At 33.5% G+C, this 22636-nt stretch overlaps 2 protein-coding genes, 1 non-coding gene and 1 pseudogene across 3 annotated transcripts; 2 read left to right on the top strand and 2 right to left on the bottom strand.

Moving 5' to 3' along the window:
- Positions 1–6406: 6406 nt before the first annotated feature.
- On the bottom strand, positions 6407–7720 carry LOC131604654 (uncharacterized). The gene is made up of 4 exons (XM_058877308.1): positions 7504–7720; positions 7197–7396; positions 6664–6899; positions 6407–6497 (listed from the first exon to the last, which is right to left on the bottom strand). Exons 1-4 carry the CDS (start codon positions 7718–7720, stop codon positions 6407–6409), a joined length of 744 nt encoding a protein of 247 aa, XP_058733291.1.
- Positions 7721–10158: 2438 nt separating this feature from the next.
- On the bottom strand, positions 10159–10231 carry TRNAV-UAC (transfer RNA valine (anticodon UAC)). The gene has a single exon. It is a non-coding gene; the product is annotated as a tRNA-Val (tRNA).
- A 559-nt stretch (positions 10232–10790) lies between these two features.
- On the top strand, positions 10791–11872 carry LOC131600217 (glutathione S-transferase T2-like; annotated as a pseudogene).
- A 376-nt stretch (positions 11873–12248) lies between these two features.
- LOC131603928 (uncharacterized) lies at positions 12249–13559 on the top strand. Its single transcript, XM_058876670.1, has one exon. It carries the CDS (start codon positions 12249–12251, stop codon positions 13557–13559), a length of 1311 nt encoding a protein of 436 aa, XP_058732653.1.
- Positions 13560–22636: the final 9077 nt, after the last annotated feature.

Below are 22636 nucleotides of genomic sequence, written 5' to 3'. Positions count from 1 at the left end.
TATATATATATATATATATATATATATATATATATATATATATATATATATATATATATATATATATATATATATATATATATATATATATATATATATATAACCTTTATTTATTTTAAATGTATAATTTTTTAACATAATTTAATATATTTGAATTAAATTATTTCAATTATATATTTTTTACAATATAAAAGAGAGATATATTGTAAGATTTGGTGGGACCCATTTTAAAGTTTTTGATGGATTGTATGGATATTTAAAAGATGTAGTTGAGTTGTTTAGAAAATGTGAAAGTGTGATATAATATAAAAAATTGAGTGGGTCCCATTTAAAGAACTCACGAGGGTATGATGGATGTGGGTGCTCTTATAGTGTGTTTGATTTGCGTAGATGGAGGGGAGAGGATATTTTTAATGAAATATGTTTGATTCAGTATTTAGGAGGGGATAGGAGGAGAGGGGCACAATCCTCTCAATCATATTTTTTGTGTCCCCGATATCGTGAGAATTTGAAGGAGGGGGAAGAGAATATGAGCTTCATCCTTCTCTTGTATGTAATTTCTATTTATTAATTAATTAATTTTAATTATTATTCACCTTCAAATTATTTTTTATTTTTGTAAGTTATATGAGATGTGAAAATGAATAAAAAAATTAAAAATAATTCTATTAAAAAAAGAGTTGAGATTAAATATGTAATTATGTGCTAATATCTAAATTAAATATACAATTATGGGAGAGAGACAAAAAATTAGACCCTTTAAAAAAAAAGGAAAATTATTAAAAATATAATTTAATCACAACCTTATATATATATATATATATATATATATATATATATATATATATATATATATATATATATATATATATATATATATTATATTTTAGAATAAGTTAAAAGTAACTATTTTATAAAGAAAAACTTGCAAACTCGCAAACTCAATAAAATACAATTCAAAATGAAGAAAATAAGTGCCATAAAAAGACTCATTTTCTTCAACGATCGCCTAAGAGCAACATTATCGGTAGCTTTGCACTTTCCACACTTTTACCAAAGCCATTGTGTCAGGAGTTGATGGATATTTGTAGAAGTATGACCGTGTTTTGGTGTGAGAAAGTGTCCACAAGAAATAATGATCTTTTCATAGGTGTTGACTATTCTATTGAGGGCCCCTCTCTACATGATGCTATGTTTTACATCATGCACCATACATATCATTGTGTATCTCTTTCTCAAAGCATAAAGCATTCCTTGATGTCCAAATGGTATATAAGGTTTCAGTCATTGTGTATCTCTTTCTCAAAGCATAAAGCATTCCTTGATGTCCAAATGGTATATAAGGTTTCAGCGCATTTTGATGCACATTCCTCTACGGTTGTACTTATACATTTCCATGGTTTGCTTGTCTTATTTTTGTATTTTATAATGTTTTTATATTTTAAATTATTTTTATTGTTATTTGATTTTCGTATTTATTTTTCAGCTTTAGCAGTCTGCGCGGAAACAATCATAACTGGAGTTCCGAGAGTCCGATTGAGGCGTTCTAATAATCGCCGGAAATCTAAGAGAAAGAGCTACAACTTTTATGTTGGAGTCAAACTCAGAATCGGAACCTATGTTTCCCAGAATTGCGTTTGAAGCTGCAGCACTATTTTATTTTCAGTTTTTGGGTCGTTTAGTAGTGGGTCTGGTTTTGTCATTCGACCCAGTTGGGTCATAAACGTTTTTTGGCTGATTCCTAATAGGTCTAGCAGCCGTGTTACTGTTTATCACGTTTTACTATTCACAATTTTGTTTCCACTCTTTTGCTCTGTACGCTTGAATGGAGAACTAAACATCCAGAGTCGATCTACTGTAATCGAATTCCAAAAGCTTTGAGGTTTTTATTTTATCAATTCAATTTCGTTTCTCTTTCAATTATATTCTATGAATTTGCATTTGCTTAATCTATTATTTCGTGGAATATTTTGATTAATTTCGTATGATTGTATTCCTAACTGTTAATCGTTGTTTACGTCGCTTCGTCGTTAAATTGCGTTTCTATATCGTGTTTGCTTAATTCGCGATTGTATTAGTCCGTTTGCTTAATTCGGAATAGGAATCCAATCTGTTTAATATCTTTTGCGCTTGTCAATTGATATTGAAATCGAATAGAGATCGAAGCCGCTTAGGGAATTGGTAAGCTAGAAACCCATGATAAGCCGGAACCGAAAACAGTATATTGGCTTAATTTTATAATCACTTTTTCAAAACAACTTATTTCATTAATCGCTTTTGATAATCAGTTTTTCTATAATTCAAACCTAAACCAACCCCCCTAAATCGATTTACCTTTGGTTAATAATCAACGAGAATCCTTGTGATACGATAGGCGAGTCACTTGTCGCTTTCTATGGTTTTATTCAAAACTACTCGTTTTTGATCCGCGCGCGACAGCGCATCAAATTGGCGCCGTTGCCGGGGATTCTTGTTATTATTAACTGATTTTAGAGTCTTAGATTTAGTGTTCATGCGTTTAGGCAGTAGTTTACTCACGGTTTTGGCCAATCCGCGTTTAGAGTCGAAAAATTCAGTTTTTGAAAAACTTGTGTTCGATTGTAAAAAGTTTTTGCCTACTGGAAGTAGAAAAATCGTGCGATCAATATTCCCTTACTCTAGAAGAGTAGAGGAAGTCGACCTAAAATTGCCAAATTCATCGTTTTTCTATTTTTAATGAATTTTTTACTGTTTTCATAGAGTCGAAAAAATCCAAAAAAATTCTCAAAATTCTTATTTCATCTAATTAGATTAAATTTTGTGTTTTTATATTTTTCTGAACTTATTTTAATAGTTTCCTTCATTCTATTTGTTTATGGCTGTTATAGGACATTGTTGGCATTTTCACATTTGTTGCTGCATTGCTTAATTGATTTTGATTCTGAACTTGATTTTGATAATATGGTTGATCAAAGAACACTAAGGCCGCTAGCTGCGCTTGATGTTAATTATAATGGTTTATGTATTGAATATGCTGATGTTGTTGTTCCCTTTGAATCGAAATCTGGTTTAATACACTTGTTGCCAAGGTTTAGTGGTCTTACAAGCGAGGATCCACATAAGCATCTGAAAGAATTCCAGATTGTTTGTTCTACATTATTGAGACCTAAAGGAATAACAGAAGACCATATCAAGCTGAGAGTCTTCCCGTTCTCACTTCAAGGTGCTGCAAAAGATTGGTTATACTACCTTGAGCCAAATTCTGTTACAAGCTGGAATGATCTCAAAAAAGTGTTCTTAGAAAGATTCTTCCCTCCCCAAGTTACAACTTTTGCATCTTCCAGACCTTCACTAGAGGATATTGTCAAACAAATGGCTGCAAATAATCTCCAGTATCAACAACAAATAGATTCTACTCTTCAAACTTTGCAAACACAAATTGGACAGCTTGCCACTTTGATGAATGTCATGCAACAAGCTCAAGGATCAAACCAACTACTTTCCCAAAAAGTAGTGAATCCAAAAGGTCCTAATGTAAGTGCGATTTCCTTGAGTTTCGAAAAGAGTGTTGAATCGGTTGAACCAGCACCAGAAAAAAATAAAGAGGTGGTTAAGCCCATTCCTAAACTTGATTCTGAAATTGTTGATGACACTTATAATGATTTGTTTGCAGCTGTCAATTTTCCATCTTTTTCTGGTTTTGATGATGTTTACTCGTGTTCTGATTGCACTGACACTAACGTGTGTGTTGTTTGTGCTGAGATTAATGATGCCTTGCAGGGTGACATTTTTCCTACAGGTGAAGTTGTCGATGAAGTTGTTTATGCTGTTGAACTTGAAATCTCGGCTACCCAAAACACACCACCCGTTGAACAACCACCTTCTTTAGAGTCTGCACTACTTCCTGAAGATTTAAATTATTCATCAAAGACTGAATTTGAGAATGAAGAGAAATCATTGAAGAAACATAGAAATGGAATTGGATGGACTTTGATTGACATTCTTGATATTATTCCATCATGTAATGAGCATAAGATCTCACTTTCAGATGAAGAAAAGTTAGTGAGGCAGCCCTTTCAACCATTGATCTTTGATGTTATGATAAATGACATCACTTTCACGTACACATTCGACACTTTTACTTTTCGAAGATTGTTCTTTGATCCTGGAATAAAAGGCGAAGGCACTAAAATAAATTTCAAGGTCAATGTACACCGTATTAGGCTATTCCATGAGAGCCCTACTTTGGAAGGAGATTTTGTAAAAGAGGGTTCACTAGTAAAGGCTGTTTATGCGATCACATATCCTCCTTGAATACTCGGGTGTGTTCTTTCCTTTCTCTCACTCTTACTTTATATTTGAGTTCTTTTCATTGAGGACAATGCTTGTTTAAAGTGTGGGGGAGGGTATCATTTATTTTCTTTGCTTTTGTTCTTTGTTTTATTTTCTTGTTTTGTTTTCAGTTTAAAAAAAAAAAATAAATACGCATCGTTTTGAAAGTTTTAGGCTATAGACTGATTTGAGTCGAGTTTGCGGAGACTTGGAAAAAAATTCACAAGATCGGTATCGTTCTAACACCGTAAGTCTCCTACATATGGAAATTGATTTGAATTTGTTATCATGTTTTAGCCTTAATTTCTCATTCTTTGACAGCTCTTGAGTAGTTTATTTCAGCAGTCGGCACCATCTCTCACACACTTTACGCAGGGAAACCGATGAATATAAGTGAATGTTCCGAAAAGAAAAAAAAAAGAGAAAAAAAAGGTAATACACCTTCTAAGTTTGGTGATCCTCACCCGTCATTTAACCCAACGGTTGTGTAATCTTCAAAAAAAAAAGTTTTCAATACTCTTTGTTAGTTGGTTCAGCGGTTTCTGGTGCTGAACTTGGTAGGGAGGATTACAGTCCGATCCCCCGCAACTACATCTGAGTAAGCAAAGAGTTATGCCACGTCAGTATTGGAACCCCGTGCAAAAAAGGATCAGAGTCACTAACCGGTCGTCCTGCTATAAGTGTGTGGAGATAACGGGCTTAATGTGATTGCACCTGAATGAAAAAGAGCAAAAAGAATGAGTAAGTTAGGCTATGGTATAATAATATGATTTGAATTGGTTTATGTATTTAGGAGGCTTATGTCTGCATATCTGTGGTTAGTGTTCTTACGATGTTCTTAGTGTGCAAGATTAGTACATGTTGATGCAAACTTACCCGAAGAAGATTTGTAGCCGAGGATGAGTAACCGTTGATGTATTTGTGCTTTCTTTGTTTTGTTTTTCATTTTGCTCGGAGTGCAAAAGTTCAAGTGTGGGGGAATTTGATCAGCGCATTTTGATGCACATTCCTCTACGGTTGTACTTATACATTTCCATGGTTTGCTTGTCTTATTTTTGTATTTTATAATGTTTTTATATTTTAAATTATTTTTATTGTTATTTGATTTTCGTATTTATTTTTCAGCTTAAGCAGTCTGCGCGGAAACGATCATAACTGGAGTTCCGAGAGTCCGATTGAGGCGTTCTAATAATCGTCGGAAAGCTAAGAGAAAGAGCTACAACTTCTATGTTGGAGTCAAAGTCAGAATCGGAACCTATATTTCCCAGAATTGCGTTTGAAGCTGCAGCACTATTTTATTTTCAGTTTTTGGGTCGTTTAGTAGTGGGTCTGGTTTTGTCATTCGACCCAGTTGGGTCATAAACGTTTTTTGGCTGATTCCTAATAGGTCTAGCAGCCGTGTTACTGTTTATCACGTTTTACTATTCACAATTTTGTTTCCACTCTTTTGCTCTGTACGCTTGAATGGAGAACTAAACATCCAGAGTCGATCTACTGTAATCGAATTCCAAAAGCTTTGAGGTTTTTATTTTATCAATTCAATTTCGTTTCTCTTTCAATTATATTCTATGAATTTGCATTTGCTTAATCTATTATTTCATGGAATATTTTGATTAATTTCGTATGATTGTATTCCTAACTGTTAATCGTTGTTTACGTCGCTTCGTCGTTAAATTGCGTTTCTATATCGTGTTTGCTTAATTCGCGATTGTATTAGTCCGTTTGCTTAATTCGGAATAGGAATCCAATCTGTTTAATATCTTTTACGCTTGTCAATTGATATTGAAATCGAATAGAGATCGAAGCCGCTTAGGGAATTGGTAAGGTAGAAACCCATGATAAGCCGGAACCGAAAACAGTATATTGGCTTAATTTTATAATCACTTTTTCAAAACAACTTATTTAATTAATCGCTTTTCATAATCATTTTTTCTATAATTCAAACCTAAACCAACCCCCCTAAATCGATTTACCTTTGGTTAATAATCAACGAGAATCCTTGTGATACGATACGCGAGTCACTTGTCGCTTTCTATGGTTTTATTCAAAACTACTCGTTTTTGATCCGCGCGCCACCCTTTCCTCTTGACCTCCTCTATAAACCATTTGCTATCTTCATTCCAAGCTTGCGGATTCCTATCATAGACGATCCAAAGCAAAATATTTCCCATATTGGGCCAGTCCCCCTGCAGGCAAAAAAACATATGCTTCATACTCTCACATGCATCACAAAACACACATTTGGCATCTGTTTCTATGCCAAATTTGGTGAGTTTGTCTTTTGTATTCAATCTTCCAAGTAGAGTGTGGTGCCAAACCTTGTTAGCCTTTTCACCCCTTCAGCAATCATACATTTTAGCCGTCTTGTATTTACCTGTCTGAATAATCTCTTGCCAATAACGCAACTGACTCACATCATCCCTACTAGAAACAAGGGTTTTCAAAAGCCATGATGCAGTGGTGTTTGACTGCCAATCCATGACATTTTCATCTTTAAGGTAGTATGTACTAACCCACTTGACCCAGAGTTTGTTTGCTTTGGATTGTAAATTCCACAAAAGCTTTCCAATTGTTGCTTTGTTCCACTCCTACAGCGAGGTGATATTCAAATCGCCAGCTCTCATGGGATTACACACATTGTCCCAAGCAACTAGTGATCTTCTTGTTATTTCCTTTGTATTGCTCCATAGGAAACTTCAACAGACAACTTCAATGTGCTTCAAAACACTCTTTGGCAAGGGGAAAACTTGCATCCAATAGGATGTAACTGCAAAGAATACACTACAAATTAGATGTTTTTTTACCTACATAACTCAAGATTTTTACAGTCCAGTGCTTGACTTTTCCAACTATTCTATCAACGAGGGGCCTGCATTGTTGGATACTTTGCTGGATAATGGAACTCCAAGATATTTGAATGGCAGTTCTCCACTCTGATATCCCGTGATCTGCAACATTCCTTGCTTTCCATTATCATCCAAACCAACAGTGTAAAATTTGCATTTTGTTGGGTTTTCCCTAAGTTCTATTGATGCAGAAAAATTGTGAAAAGCTTCCATCACGAGAGCCACAAATCTATCATCACCTATAGAAAAGAGAATTAAGTCATCTACAAACAAATATTGGTTAGGCATAGTTTTTCACACTTCAGGTGGAATTTGAAATCTGGATTGTTCTGGAGTTTCTTCATACATTTATGCATATACTCCATCACTAGCACAAAGAGCAAAGGTGATATTGGACCACCTTGCCTCAGGCCTCTATGATGTCCATTGATGGTATATTTGTATGAGACACTAATGATGCATATCATAGTCCACTTGATAAAACGGTTAGGGAAGCTCATCTCTTTCATAATATCTTCCAAGGCTTGTCGTTCAAGAATATCATATGCTTTCTGCAGATCCATCTGTATAGAACATCTGGGGGAGATGTTTTTTTGGTGTAGCCCATGAGAAGCTCATGTGTAATGATAATATTTTCTTGTATTATTTTTCCTGGCACAAAAGCAGACTGACTATAGTCTACCACAGTATTGATAACTTTGCTAAGTCTTGTAGTGAGGATATTTGATATTATCTTGTATAAGACTGTGCAGCAAGCAATGGGCCTCATATCCTTCATGTTATTTGCATTTGGGAATTTGGGAATTAATGTCACAATTGCACAATTGACTACCTTATATACTCCTCCATGTTCAAAGAACTCATGTACTGCAGCCTTCACATTCGTACCAATAATCTACCAAGTTGACTTAAAAAACTTCGAGTTATAACCATCAATTCCTGGGGCCTTAGTGTCTCCAATACTCTTTAAAGCTGCCATGATCTCCTTATCATTCACAGTCTGAGTCAGCTCAGTCTGGTGTTTATGGTTGAGTTGTGCATCATTCCTCATGACCTCAACATCAATGTGTCTCAGCTGGCTATTAGATTTCCCTAAAATCTATCTATATAAGGATCTCTTTCTCACTTTTTTCATGACCCCTAATTTCTAGACCATTAGAATCTTCTAGGGTATATAAACCTTTAGCTTTGTTTTTGCTCTGAAGGGAAGCATAGAAGTATCTATTGTTGCAATCACCAAGAAGTAACCAATTGATTTTTTATCTTTGCATAAGGACCTGTTCTTTCACTGCACTGTATTTGATGAGCTCATATGACCAATGTTTGACTCTATCAGCCAAACCTGTATTAAATTTGTTTGTGGTAAAGCATTTTAGGCTTGTAAGAGGTTTTGTCCGCAATAGTGTATCTGTCTGATGCTCTCAGTTGAGCTTTTGGTAATATATCATTTGATTTGTATGCTTATTTGTCCATGTGAAGTATTCCCCTTTGGTTTCATGGGCATATAAACCAACATAATCCATAGTCACCTGTAAATCATTATATTCTGCCAACTGGACTTGGTCCCCCTACTCTATCATTGATAGTCATGACATTATTAAAGTCACCAATGATCATCCAGGGTCTCTGCACAAAGCTAGCATAATTTTTTAAGTCAAGCCAAATTTTTCTCCTGTGTTGAAGCTGATTGCGAGCATACTGTTATCCACTTATCCATGTTGCCCTCCTCAGTGACTTTGCAGTGGATAAACTGGTCTGAGCTCTTTATCCACTCAAAATGCTTCTCCTCTTCCTTCCATATTATCCAAATCCGACCATTTGGATGATGAGCATAATTATCAAGCCAGTTCCAGATATTACGAAAAATGTTTCTAACTTTTCAGCATTATTTATTTTTACTTTGGTTTCAAGTAAAGCTATATAAGGTAGCTACGTAGATTTGAGATGAGCTCCAATCTCAATGTGCCTAGTCTTTTTATTCAAGCCCCTAATGTTTGATACTAACATCATGAGACTTTGTCTTCCTGGTTCCCTGAGCTTTCCCTAGTATCCAAGATTTCAAACCCATTTCTGCAGGTAATCAAAACCTCTAATTCATTTTGTGTAGCAGTGGCCTTTCCTTTATCTGCATTCCCTAAAGTAATCCATTTTGATTTCCCCCCTTCCGCTTCCTCATCCACTGGGGAATCCTTTTATTCCACTTCTGTGGTGTTATTTTCTTTTATGTCCTTCCTCTCCCATTGTTGTTTTACTTTTTTGATGGCTTGTTTTTTCTCTTGGTAGATGTGTCCTACCACATTCCATATTTTGCAAAAAGCAGGTTTCCATTCATATTCAACCTCTTATTTTATTTTTCCCCCTTTGGCCCTTTGATGGTGATATGATTCTTCAATTCAACTGTAATATCGATCTCAACCAGCACTCTAGCATATGAAACTCGTAGCTTTCTTGCTGTGCATTCATCAGTCATTAGAGGCTTACCTAATGCACTGGATATTTTCCCAATACTCCTCTCTCCCCAATAGGCTAACGATAGTTGTGGCAAGGTTATCCAAATGGGAAGGGTACAAATCATGTCCTTTGTCAGTGTAAAATTAACTGTCGAAATATGGAGAAACATAGGTTTCCTATGGATTGTGTATGGTCCTTTCCTCATCACTAATTCTCTATCAACTTCTGAGGCAAATTTGATGATAAAATACCCCTCCTCGTTGTAGTACAAGTTAGGTAGGGATACAAAATTTTAGATCTTTTTCATGAAATTTTTAACAACATTCATGGATAAATTCTCTCCTATAACATACATGATCAAAGCATTCTCCCAGAACATCAATTCTGATGTTATATCTTGTTCTCCAATTCTAACTTCTATTTCACCATCTATTATCATAGGCGGAAGATATTCTATGGAAATTATAATAGAAGGTTATCGGTTACCTTGTATGATTTCCACCTATGGAAGTTTCACACTAGGTTCTTCAGAGAAAAAAATAAATTAATTTGTTGCTACCCGGGATTGAACCAGAGACCTTTAGCGTGTAAAGCTAACGTGATAATCACTACACCATAACAACTTTGTTGTCTTTTTTGATATCTTTTGTTTTCTAAATAATATCAAAATAATTATAATATATAATTTTATTTTAAACACAATTCTACCTGGAAAATTGGTATATTTTAGATTTTTTTGTCAATAATTGATATAAAAAATGAGACAAATATTTTTTTTTTTACAAAATTTAGGTACAATTCTTTAGGCCATCTCCAACGGCTGGCAATTGTCGTTTCGTACGCCAGCTGGAAGCAAATGGAAAAAATAAAGTTCTGCCACACAAGCATACGTTCAAATGCATTGCAACGGTTATTTTAAATAAAATATTAATATAAATTGAAAATTGTGCTATTCAACGGCTCTCTTGCTTTTTTTTTTAATAATGTGCTATGCAACGGCTCTTTTGCTTTTTTATTTTAATAATTTTTTATTTTAATAATTTTAATAATTACACAAATTTATTCCTTACTCCTAGTATTTTAAATTTTTCTCTCACAATTTCATCTTATTAGCCTTCAATTTATCATATATTTTACCAAATTTTTCATCTTCTTTGTTCAAATTATTATTGTTAAGGTCAAATGGACCCTAATCAATATAATTTTCAACAATCTATGTTCCATCTCATGCAAAATCAGCAAAATTTTAATCCTCAAAATTCTCAATTTCCCTCGCCGTCAACAAACTCTACCGTATTTTTTCCGCCACCAAACAACCCAAATATTTATTTTAGACCACCGATAAATACTCATGGGATGAATTTTTCTCATCATGAACCCGAAACACCAAATGGGTTTATGTCTGAACGCCAAGTTCCACAATTTTCAACTCAAGTTGGTATTGAAAATATTACAGTTGAAAAAGAACAAAGGCGTTCTGTTACAAAAAAACCTCGAGAGGTATTCACAAGGGAAGAGGATACACTTCTTATGCAATCATGGCTCAATATTTCAAAGGATCTAATTGTGGGAGTTGATCAAAAAGTCGATAGCTTTTGGTTAAGAATCACCGATAATTATAACCAATATCGTGGGCAGTCACGAGAAAAGCTACAAGGCCAATTAAAATCTCGATGCCATCGAATAAATGGCCTTGTTCAAAAATTTGTTGGGTGTTACAAACAAGCTGTTCGTGAAAAAAAAGTGGGGCATCAGAGAAAGATATCTTAGTCAATGCACATGCTTTTTTTGAACAAGATGAAGGTGCACCATTCAATCTTGAGTATGCATGGCGGCTTTTAAAAGATGAACCTAAATGGATGGGAGCATCCATTGAAAATTCTTCAAAGAGAACAAAGAATTCTGTTAGCGGTGCATACACGACATCGCCAAACTCAGAGACACCTTCAAGTTATGAGTTTAACTCATCATCTCCAATGGAGCGTCCAATGGGACAAAAGGCGGCAAAACGAAAAGGTAAGGCAAAGGAAAATGCAAATGCAACTGAACCTCCTTCTAGTGTTATTTCTGATACAATGAATAAAAGAATGGAAGTAATGGAAAACCTTGCACGACTTAAGGAGGAAGAAAACAAATTAGTCAAGGAAAAGATGGAGTTTGAAGCAATGCAATTCATAATGTCAGACACTTCTAAGATGAACGATAGTCAACGTGAATTTCATGAAAAACATTGTAATAACCTAAAAGAAAAATATGGATGGTAATAATATGCAATGTTCTAGTATTTATTATATTTAAATATTATGTAGTATCAACACCTATTGTAATAATATGCAATGTTCTAGTATTTATTATATTTAAAAATTATGTAATACTTGTTATGTATCAACAATTATTGTAATAATATGCAATGTTCTAGTATTTATTATATTTAAATATTATTCAAAACTAGTCGTTATTCAAACTAGCCGTTATTATTCAAACTAGCCGTTATTCAAACTAGCCGTTATTCAAACTATCCTTATATATACTTTCATTCTTTTCTCACTTTTCTACCACCATCTATCATTCTTCTATCATTTTTTCTATCACCCTTCTCTCATTCTTCTATCATTTTTCTATCACTTTTATCTCACTTCAATGGATTCAAATAATTCAAACAATCTCAACAAACTTTTTTGGGAGGTGATTGAAGAAGAACTTATGGACAACACAGACGAAGAACTATTGTTGTCAATGCTCGAGAAGGAACGTCAATCTGGAAGTTCATCAAAGCAAAAAAGAAGATCAGTGATAGATCGGAATTGTGAAGAAGGGAATATACGATTATTCAACGACTACTTCTCAGAAAATCCAGTATACACTGATGCCCAATTCCGTAGAAGGTTTAGAATGCATAGGCATTTGTTTCTTAGAATTGTAGAAACCCTTGGAAATCATGATGAATATTTTCAAATGAGGGTCGATGAAACTGGTAAAATGGGTCTTTCACCATTGCAGAAGTGTACTTCTGCTATTCGTATGTTGGCATATGGATCTTCCGCTGACATTGTAGACGAATATGTTCGAATTGGTGAAAGCACTGCAATTGAGTGCTTAGAGAGATTCGTAAGGGGCGTGAATGAGGTATTTGGGGCTGAGTATTTGAGAAGGCCTAATAACAATGATGTTGAGCATCTTTTACAAATGGGGGAGTCACGTGGATTTCCAGGCATGCTAGGTTCCATTGATTGTATGCATTGGGAATGGAAGAATTATCCTGTTGCGTGGAAAGGACAGTTTTGTCGAGGTGATCATGGTAAACCCACGATTATGCTTGAAGCAGTGGCATCACAAGACTTATGGATTTGGCATGCATTTTTTGGTATTGCAGGTTCAAACAATGACATTAATGTGCTAAACCAATCTAATGTGTTTAACGATATTTTGGAAGGACGTGATGCTAGTGTGCAATATACAATCAATAGGACTCCATATAATATGGGGTATTATTTAGCAGATGGTATATATCCTGAGTGGGCTACATTTGTCAAGACCATTTCAATGCCGCAAGGAGACAAGAGAAAACTATTTGCACAACACCAAGAATCAGCTAGAAAGGATGTGGAACAGGCATTTGGAGTGCTTCAATCTCGATTTGCAATAATACGTGGTCCAGCGCGTGCTTGGCACATGGAAACCCTCAAGCATACCATATATGCTTGCATTATATTGCACAACATGATTGTCGAAGACGAACGACACACATATGGAGGTGATTTTGATTACTGTTACGATAATGCAGGTAACAACAACTCAACGACTGAAACATTTAACGGTCCTCATCCGAATCTTGCAACAAGACTACAAAGAAGGGCAACTCTTCATGAAAAACAAGTTCATCGCCAACTTCAAGGAGATCTAGTCGAGCATATTTGGGAACGTTTTGGACATGAGGACGATGAAAATTAAATTTGAGTAATTATGTTATGTAATTTATTTTTATTGTTTTGATTATATTTTTATTGTTTTTAATTATATGTCATGTATTTGAGATTAATTTAAATTATAATTTTAAATTTTATGTTTAATTTTATTTATTTTATATTAATTAAAATTTAAATAATTATTTTAAATCAAATAAAATTTAGTATGAATAAAATATTATTATACAAAGTAAAATTGTGGGACCCAATATGAGTTCTTTTGAATTACACCATTGGAGTGAAAATTGGAGTGAGTTGCTTCAAGATGATGTGGACTAATGGGTCCCACAAAGAACCAAATAATGGGTTGCACCATTGGAGATGCTCTTATGTTTGGTTCTTACTATTTTTCAATTAAAATATGACAAGTGTGTAATTTCCTCTTACATGTATGCAAATTTCTCTTATTTTCACCGCTAAATAATATTTAAGTATATTTATCATATTTTTATTAAAAAATATTAAGAATCACACCTAAAGAATTGTACCTAAGTTTTGTCCTATTTATTTTCAACACAAAATATAGGACAAATATTTGTCACAAACAAATATAATTAAAAAAAAATATAGAGTATGTATTTATCATTAATATATAAATAATTATGAAATAAATATGTATGACTGATTAATATTAAAAATAAACAAATATTAATCATTCGTGCACATATAAAATATGAGAAAAAATATTTGAAAAAGAAAATTTAAATAAGCTTAAAATTTCTAAAAGTTAATCATAACATTTGATTCAACTATTTTGATGATCATAATAATTTGATTTAACTATTTTAAAAATGTTTAAATGGGTGATGAAAAATACATCTTTAATACCTATATTATTTAATTTTTAATAAATTAAACTATATACTATATTTTAATATTTTAATTATTAATTTTCAGTATATCAATTATAATATATACACTTAAATAAACTTAAAATTTCTAAAAGTTAATCATAACATTTTATATAAAATATTTTGATAATAATAATCATTTGATTCAATTATTTTAAAAATGTTTGAATGAAATACATTTTTATTACTTATATTACTAAATTTTTATATTAAATTTTTTTTAACCAAAAAGAAAAGATATCATAAATCAAAATGAGAGAACAAAGCACACAAGGGGGGACCAAGCCAAGACCCTTCAATGACAAAGCCTAAGCCTAGGGGTACCCTTCTTATCTAACAAGTAATCTCTAGTGATATCTTGATGAACATAATTGAACCAAGAAATAGTCTTGCACTTTAAATCAATGCTAGCTAAAGAATCTGCACAAAAATTGGCTTCCCTAAAGTTATATGTGATCATGACATCAATGTTTATCGTGTAGTCCCAACACAAAAGCCAACGAGACCGAAGCTTCCAAGGCACCAAAGCATATTTTTAAAGGCATTCACAACGTAAATACAGTCAGTTTCCAACCAAAGTTTAGATATTTTCTTCTTTTTTGCCATCTCTAAAGCCATAAGTGCATCAATGACTTCAGCCGTTTCCGGAGTTTCACATCTTAAGAAAGAACTAAAGCTTAGAATGTGATTAGTAGAATGATCTCGAAATATGCCCCCACACACAGAAGACCACGAATTAAAATAGCAACACCATCTATATTGCATTTAATACATCATAAAATTGGAGGAGACCAAAAAACCTCTATAGTTAACAAAGGCTTGCTAGGATTTAAGGTTTATGTCAAACCTTTTAAGCAAAGAGAAGTTGGAGATTGGGGAATTTGAAACCTGATGAGAATTGTTCCCAACCAGTTTGTCATGAGCCAAAACCACAGCCACACAAGTTTTCCAATGAGTGCTTTTATCCTCGAAACTGGCCATGTTGCGAGCATTCCAAATTTGGTAAAAAGATACAAACAATGCTAGCATGTATAACTACTTTGGCCTGTGGATACCAGTTGCGATTTATGATTTTCCTGCAGTCCTAAATGTCTGAAACCAATTGATTCAGCTGGAGAATGGTAACGAGCCACTTCCAAATGCTTTTAGCAAACTTGCATTCAAAGAAAATGTGTGTAGAAGTTTCACAACATGTAAGGGAGAGGTTGCATAAGGAAGGAAAAGAGAAACCTCTCAACATCAGGTTTTCATCTGTCGGAAGTTTGTGATGAATGTACCTCTAAACAAGCATAGAATGAGAAGGAGGATAATCAATGTTCCGGAAAAAAGATTTCCAGATGGTCGAGGGGCAAGGTTTGAGGATGGTGTTTTAAGATTCCTTTAGAGTCAAGATACCATTGTTAGCATTCTTCCAAGCAAAGATGTCTTGAACCTCAACCTCAGGAATATATACAACAAATATTGTGCTTAAGAGAGTAGGTAAAGCCATTTGAATATTGTTATTGATGGACCAAGAATTTGTCCACCAATCACTAACTTTATATGTTAAAGCATAATGAAACCTTTTTGGAATTTGAAACTTGCTGGAAAAAGATTCACCAATCCAGTTATCTAACACAAAGTTCACCCTTCTACCATTTCCAATGCTCCACATACAATTATCCAAAATGGTTCCATGAGCATCTTTAATCCCATTCCAGATTGAAGATTTTAAAAATTACTTTATGAGTCTGCCATTTATTTTCACTCGAGCATTAAGCAAATTGGACCAGCTTTGATTGTTTTTTAAGAACTTCCAGCACAAATGAAGATTTGTACCAGAATTATAAGCCTTGAGGGAAATGATTCCTAAACCTCCTTCATTTAACTTTTTGCAACATAATTTCCAAGCCACTGTGACAAACTTCTTCCTATCAATGATCCCACTCCAAATAAAGTTCCTCATCCAAATCTCAATATTCTTGATTATGCTTCCAGGCCAATTATAAATTGAAATGAAGTGCACCATCATGCTAAGAATAACAGATTTCACAAGCTGAGCTCTGTCTGCCATTGATAAAGATTTTGCTTTCCAGGCTGCTAGTTTGAGTCTTATATTATCTGCAATTTAAAGAAAGTGATAAGATTTTTTACCAACAAAAGTTGGTACACCAAGATAAATGAAAGGAGGATTAGCTTTAGTAAATCCAATGATGTCAGCCAAACTACAATTCCTAGCCAAAGACATTCTACCAGCATAAATCAAGGATTTAAAATAGTTGCAAAAATGGCCAGAGTAGTTTCCATAATCCTTAAGGAGATATGAGATAGCCTTAAGGGATTTAGCATCTCCTCTGTAGAAAATCATTATATCATATGCAAAAAGAGTGTGAGATGGAGCCATGCAGAATCTATTAGCTTTAATCAGGTTAATTTGGTTAGTATTCACTAAGTTAGTAATGCCTCTGCTGAGAACATCCTCAACAATGCAGAAAAGAAGTGGAGACAATGGGTCTCCTTGTCTCACACCATTAGACCACTTGAAGTATCCTATTTGATTACCATTGAAACCTATAGACATAATGGTAGAACTGAGAATAATTAGTATCCAGTTGCAAAACTTATCATTGAAACCAAAACACTTAAGAGTTTGAAGGAGAAAGTCCCAATTAAGAGTGTTAAAAGCTTTGGCTATATCAATTTTAAGAGCTACGTCTCCACTGAAGCTTTTGCTATGAATAATGTTAATTGCTTCATAAGTTAGACATATGCCATCTTTAATATTTCTACCCGAGACAAAACCTTTTTGCTCAGAGGATATCAGAATTGGAAGGATGGAAGATAACCTGTCAGCCAAGATTTTAGATATAATTTTGAATTTGAATTTAGCTAAGGCAATAGGTCTATATTGCCCAAGACTATTGGCTTCCTTAGCTTTAGGAATTAGAACTAAGGTGTTAGTATTATAGTTAGGCATAATCCATCCTTGAGTGAAAAACTCGGTGACAACATTTATTACCTCCATCTTTATAATGTTTCAATACTTGTGAAATAATATTCCCCCAAATCCATCAGGGCCAGGAGAAGAATCAACTTTTAGATTTTGAACAGCCCTATGAATCTCATCTGCACTAGGAAGCATTGTTAGCATATCATTAGTTTTGTCATTCACCAATGAAGGAATGACAGAACTTAACAACTCATTTTCCTGCAAAACAATGTTCTTGTTAAATAACTACTTGAAATGATTGACAATATAATTTTCCAATATGTTTTTATCAGTAACCACATCATTGTCAATAACCAAGGAAGAAATAAGACTTGGTTTTCTTCTAATTTTAGCATAAGTGTGGAAAAAAATAGCATTCCTATGACCATGAAGCGACCACTTAATTCTAGATTTCTCTTTCCAAAAATCCTCTTCCATGTTCAAAGCTAACTCAAGCTTATGTTGAGCTTTGGTTTCTTTATCCTGCAAACTATCAGAATAACCATTGATGCCTATGTCCTCCGGAATAGCTTTCAGCTCTTGCTCAACATTGGTGACTTTAAGTTTAAAATTTCCAAAGTTATGCTTGTTCCAGTCTTTTAGTCTTATTTTAAGAAGTTTCAGTTTCTTGTCAAGAACATACATAGCACAACCATAAATTCTGGTTTTCCACACTTCTTCAATGAATTTGTAACAATCATCATTAAGAGTCCACATACTAAGAAACTTAAATTGTGATTTGAAAGATACTTTATCTAAGTTTATGGAGTATAATAAAGGGCAATGGTCAGATTTTAATTTAGGAAAAGTATGACACACAACAGACCTACAGACATCCAAAACATCCATGTTATAAATAACTCTATCAAGTCTTTTCTCAGTTCTATGCCTACCTCTTCTGCCATTGCACCGAGTAAAAGGGTTTCCCAATGTAGGAAGATGAATATAGTTATTAGCATCAGACCAGTTGAAAAATTCATAAATAGGAGCCTTAGAAGGAGTATGGTTACCTTTGTATTCATCAGCACTAACAATAGCATTAAAGTCACCAATAAAGGACCAAGTTATGTTAGGCATAATATTGTTAAGCTTAAGCCAAATATTACTTCTCATAATGTAACTAGTTGAAGCATAAATAAATGAAAAACTAAACACAGTGCCATGATGTTTAAAAGTGAAAGAAACATGTTGATCATCTGATTCAATGATAACAGGATCCATATTAATTTTGCAAAAACACCAGAGATTAGGCAATTGATTATCCATACTAGTAAAAGTAAAGGATTTAAGATCAAACCTGGATAGCCAAGCTTTAGGAAAATTATAAAAATTCATCCAAGGCTCTACTATGAAAATAAAGACTGGAGAGTTCTTATGAATCAGCTTCTTGTGTGCAACTCTAGAAGCTTTATTAGCTATACCTCTAATGTTCCAAAAGAGACAATTCATTGAAACCGATTTGGTTGACCAGTCTAGTTTTTCCAAGAGTTAGAGCTTTCTTATTTTTTCTTTTTTTAAAAGTAACCAGTTGGAAGTCCTTTTCTTGAAATAGATCCACTCCATTGTCATCATCCTTTGTCCGCCTCAGCCATATTTGCCCAAGATTCATGAAGGAATTCAATAATTTGCTTTTTTATGAGCTTCATCAATTTGAGTCTCAGGGACCCCTTCTACCATTTGAGTTGCATCAATAAATTCACTTTCAGAGTTCTCCTCATCCTCAGTAGAAGGTCCTGTTACAAAGTTAAGAGCAACAATGGTGTCCACTATTGCCTTTAGAATTAGGCGAGTTTTATAGGTTTCCCCCTCAGTAAAGTTGTTGACCACCTGAGCAGTGATCGGATCTGGTGCTTTATCTGTAGCTTCTACATTAGGTGTATCAACCTCAATAACTTCTACTACCTCCTTACCTGTGGTACTAGAATCAACTTTATTTTGATTTCTTTTCCCTTCATTACCTTTGTTGTTTATCCCTATTCTTTTGCAAGAATTAAATGTATGGCCAATGCACGAACAAAATATGCATAATTCTGGGACATTTTCATATTCTATATCCACAAAGAATGCAAATCCTACTCTTTAAACCAGGATTTTATGTATAAATTCCTTAGTCAGATCTAAATCCACCAACACACAGACAAAATGGCCAAAAGATCTCTCAATGGCAGACTTGTTAGAAGTAGAGTCTATACAGATCGGAGTTCCAATGCTACTTGTCCATGGGAATAATTTTAGAACTCTTTGAGGAATGAGCCAAGCATTTACAGATCTAACTCGTCGTACATCCTCAAGAGATGAAAACGCAAACTCAAAGAACCCCTTTCCAAGAGATGTTATTCCCTATTTTCCGATCGCCGACCATAGCTCCAATAGTTTGATCCTCAAGTTTGTCACTGTTAAAGGTGTAGCTCCTTTAGACCAGATAACTCTACCGTGAAGATGGTGTTTACAAGCCTCCACATCAAGTTTGTACTCTTCTTCTGGTATTGTGATGACTAATCTATCCCCTTTGAGGCAAAGGGTAGGAAACTTGAATAGTGGTATGTGACACACGTTGTTTGAAACCACCGAAGCAAAAGATTTCGACCGATTTTGCTCGTTAGAACTTTTACCTGAACTTGCAGCATCGTTATAATGTGTATGAAGACTGGCTTCTAGAAAGAGAGTAACTACATCCATAGCTAATGGAGAATGAGGATGAAGAGAGAAATTAACCAGATCAAGGAGCCACCGTGAGATAGCTATCCGAGAAAAAACTAGCCGTTATTGTGAGGAACCATCGCAGGAGTACCTTAATTTGAAAAGTTCGAAAATGAAATTAAATTATACTAAACGAATTTGGACTAAGGAAGAATGAATAATGTACTATTGAAGAATAAATTAGAATGTGTTATAACGAACTTATACGAAGGATGAAAGAACTTTTACGAGAGACTAAAAAACTGAATGAGCGAAGGAAGCAGTCATACTATTGAAAAAAAAATCAAATAAGAGCTTGTATAAGGTTTATTTTGAAATATAAACTATATTTTAATATTTTTAACTATTAATTTTTAATATATCAATTAAACTATATACTATATATCAATCAAATTTATTATTAATTTCATATTTTAATTTTTTTTATCATAACAACCCGTGCGTAGCACGGGTGCTTGCCTAGTTTATATATCTAACGTCGAAGGCAAAGAGAATTTCTTTTTTCTTCTACACGTGACATTGATTAAAATACCGTAATTTTTTTGTATTGTCATATTCAACATAACAATCACCACTAACCTTTGTCTATTCTTCAATGTCATGCAATTAATACTTGAAAATTATCGTTGAACAAATTGAGAATAAAAACCTTAAATGATTACGTGTGATCCCTAATAATTGAATAGTTTGATGCATATGACAATGAAATTTGAAACCCCACATCACAAGTACGTGTCCTTCATACGTGGTACTATGTCACATCGAAAGATAGTAATGTGTTACTACTATCTCTTAAAAATCTTATTAACGTTAATTATAATTAGGAAAAATGATGCTTAACTTTTAGGAAAGCAATGATGAGTTTTGAATCTTGCACTAGAAATTAAACAAGATTCCTTTTATATGGTCGGTTGGACACACCATGCATGGTTCTTAATCAATAATCAATAATATGACCTTCCTTTTAATCAATGGTTCTTAATCAATAATCAAGTATTTAAAATTTTATTTTTAGTTTATTGTATATGGCCCTCTTTTTAAATCTTTTCTCTCTTTACTTGATTATTGATTATGTACACGTTTATTTCTACGTGAAAGAGCCTCTAAACATTCGTATAAATAAAAGTAAGAAACTGTACCTTCCTAAATTCATGTGAATATTGTATTGGGTGATAATTATATAAAGAAAAAACAATTCAAATATGTTATGTCTCAAACATGTTGAGAAATTATGTGTTTGTGAAATTAATGAAATAATTAAAATTATTTTAGAAGAATTATTTAGAGTTTAATTCCATCAAAAATTTAATGTGTAGGATAAATAATAATGACAATTAGACAATCGATTTCAAACAAGCAATAAAAATAATAATAAAAGAGAATACAAAAAATGTGTTTATCCAATTGGATCAAATTAATTTATGTATGAGAGAGAGAAGTTCTCCAATTCTCTATACTTCAAAATTAGTTACAAGAGATTACAATATAAGTTATAAAAAAAAATAGTCTTTGGAGTTCCCTAGAACAAAACATATTTTCTACCTAAGTCTTTCTCAATCTCTTAAACTCTCAATATTAGAATCACACAAACCGAATGTGTTTACGTGTTTACCAACTCTTCGATAACCCTAAAAAGTTGTAAAATTCATATGCTTCTCACTAGGATTTCTAACTTATACAAGTTCTACAACGTGTATCACAACAAATGAGAAAAACTCGTGTTTATAACTACCAAAAACTTAACAGGCTCAAACCAACAAATATGCCAGTAAAAAAATATGTTTATTTTTTCTCACTAGAGGTTTAAAGTCATTTTACAACAATCTCCACATTAACTTTAAATCAATGGTGATGTCAATTTAACCACCAATCACCATGTTGCTCTCTCCAAAGCTTGAATCACTCTTCAACAAATTTGATCAAGTCAAAACAATGGTTGAACCTTAATCTTGACAATGATTCGGTGAACATGTATGTTTGATTCTTTTTTTAGGACACTTTATAAACCTGAATCTCTTTTGACTATATTGTGTCCCTTATAAAGTATAAACATATGCCAATGTGTTTTGTTCTCTCTTGATAAACTTGATGATTGGCCAAGTGAATGACACTTTGACTATCATAATTTATCTTCACACATTCTTGAGTAATCTCCAACTTCTCAATCACACTTTTCAATCTTATGGCTTACTTGACCCCACTAACTGTTGATTTGCCTTCCAAATTATAGTTATCCCAAACAACGTAAACACAAAACCTGTTAGTGCTTTTGAGGATTTTATGTTTGGTAAAGCTAATTTATCAGCAATAGGATAAATAGAATTATAACTTGTAAGAGAAAGCATGTGGAAGTTCTATTTAATGAAGAAACATGTTGTGTTGAAATGTTTCAACATCTGGAACAACATGTCGAAGAAGATGTCGTGACATCGTGTTTGAGCTGACAGTTTGGATTCTGTTATAACAGAAACAGAATATTCCTAAAACATTGAATCCTTTGCGGAGCTATATCTAAGGAAAACATTTAGGAAACTAAACGTTGAA

Source organism: Vicia villosa, linkage group LG1 (assembly GCF_029867415.1).
Source record: "Vicia villosa cultivar HV-30 ecotype Madison, WI linkage group LG1, Vvil1.0, whole genome shotgun sequence".
NCBI classification, from domain to species: Eukaryota; Viridiplantae; Streptophyta; class Magnoliopsida; order Fabales; family Fabaceae; genus Vicia; species Vicia villosa.
The sequence above is the reverse complement of the archived record's forward strand: the minus strand, read 5'-3'. Positions and strand labels throughout refer to the sequence as shown.

Excerpts from the sequence above, each read along its gene's own strand:
- LOC131604654 (XM_058877308.1), bottom strand. The coding sequence starts at position 7,720 with ATGGATCTGCAGAAAGCATATGATATTCTTGAACGACAAGCCTTGGAA. Across the intron at positions 7,397-7,503 it reads GATGGAGTATATGCATAAAT|GTGATGATAGATTTGTGGCT; the intron begins GTATGAAGAAAC and ends TCTTTTCTATAG. Across the intron at positions 6,498-6,663 it reads AAATACAAGACGGCTAAAAT|GGGGACTGGCCCAATATGGG; the intron begins GTATGATTGCTG and ends TTTTGCCTGCAG.
- LOC131603928 (XM_058876670.1), top strand. The coding sequence starts at position 12,249 with ATGGATTCAAATAATTCAAACAATCTCAACAAACTTTTTTGGGAGGTG.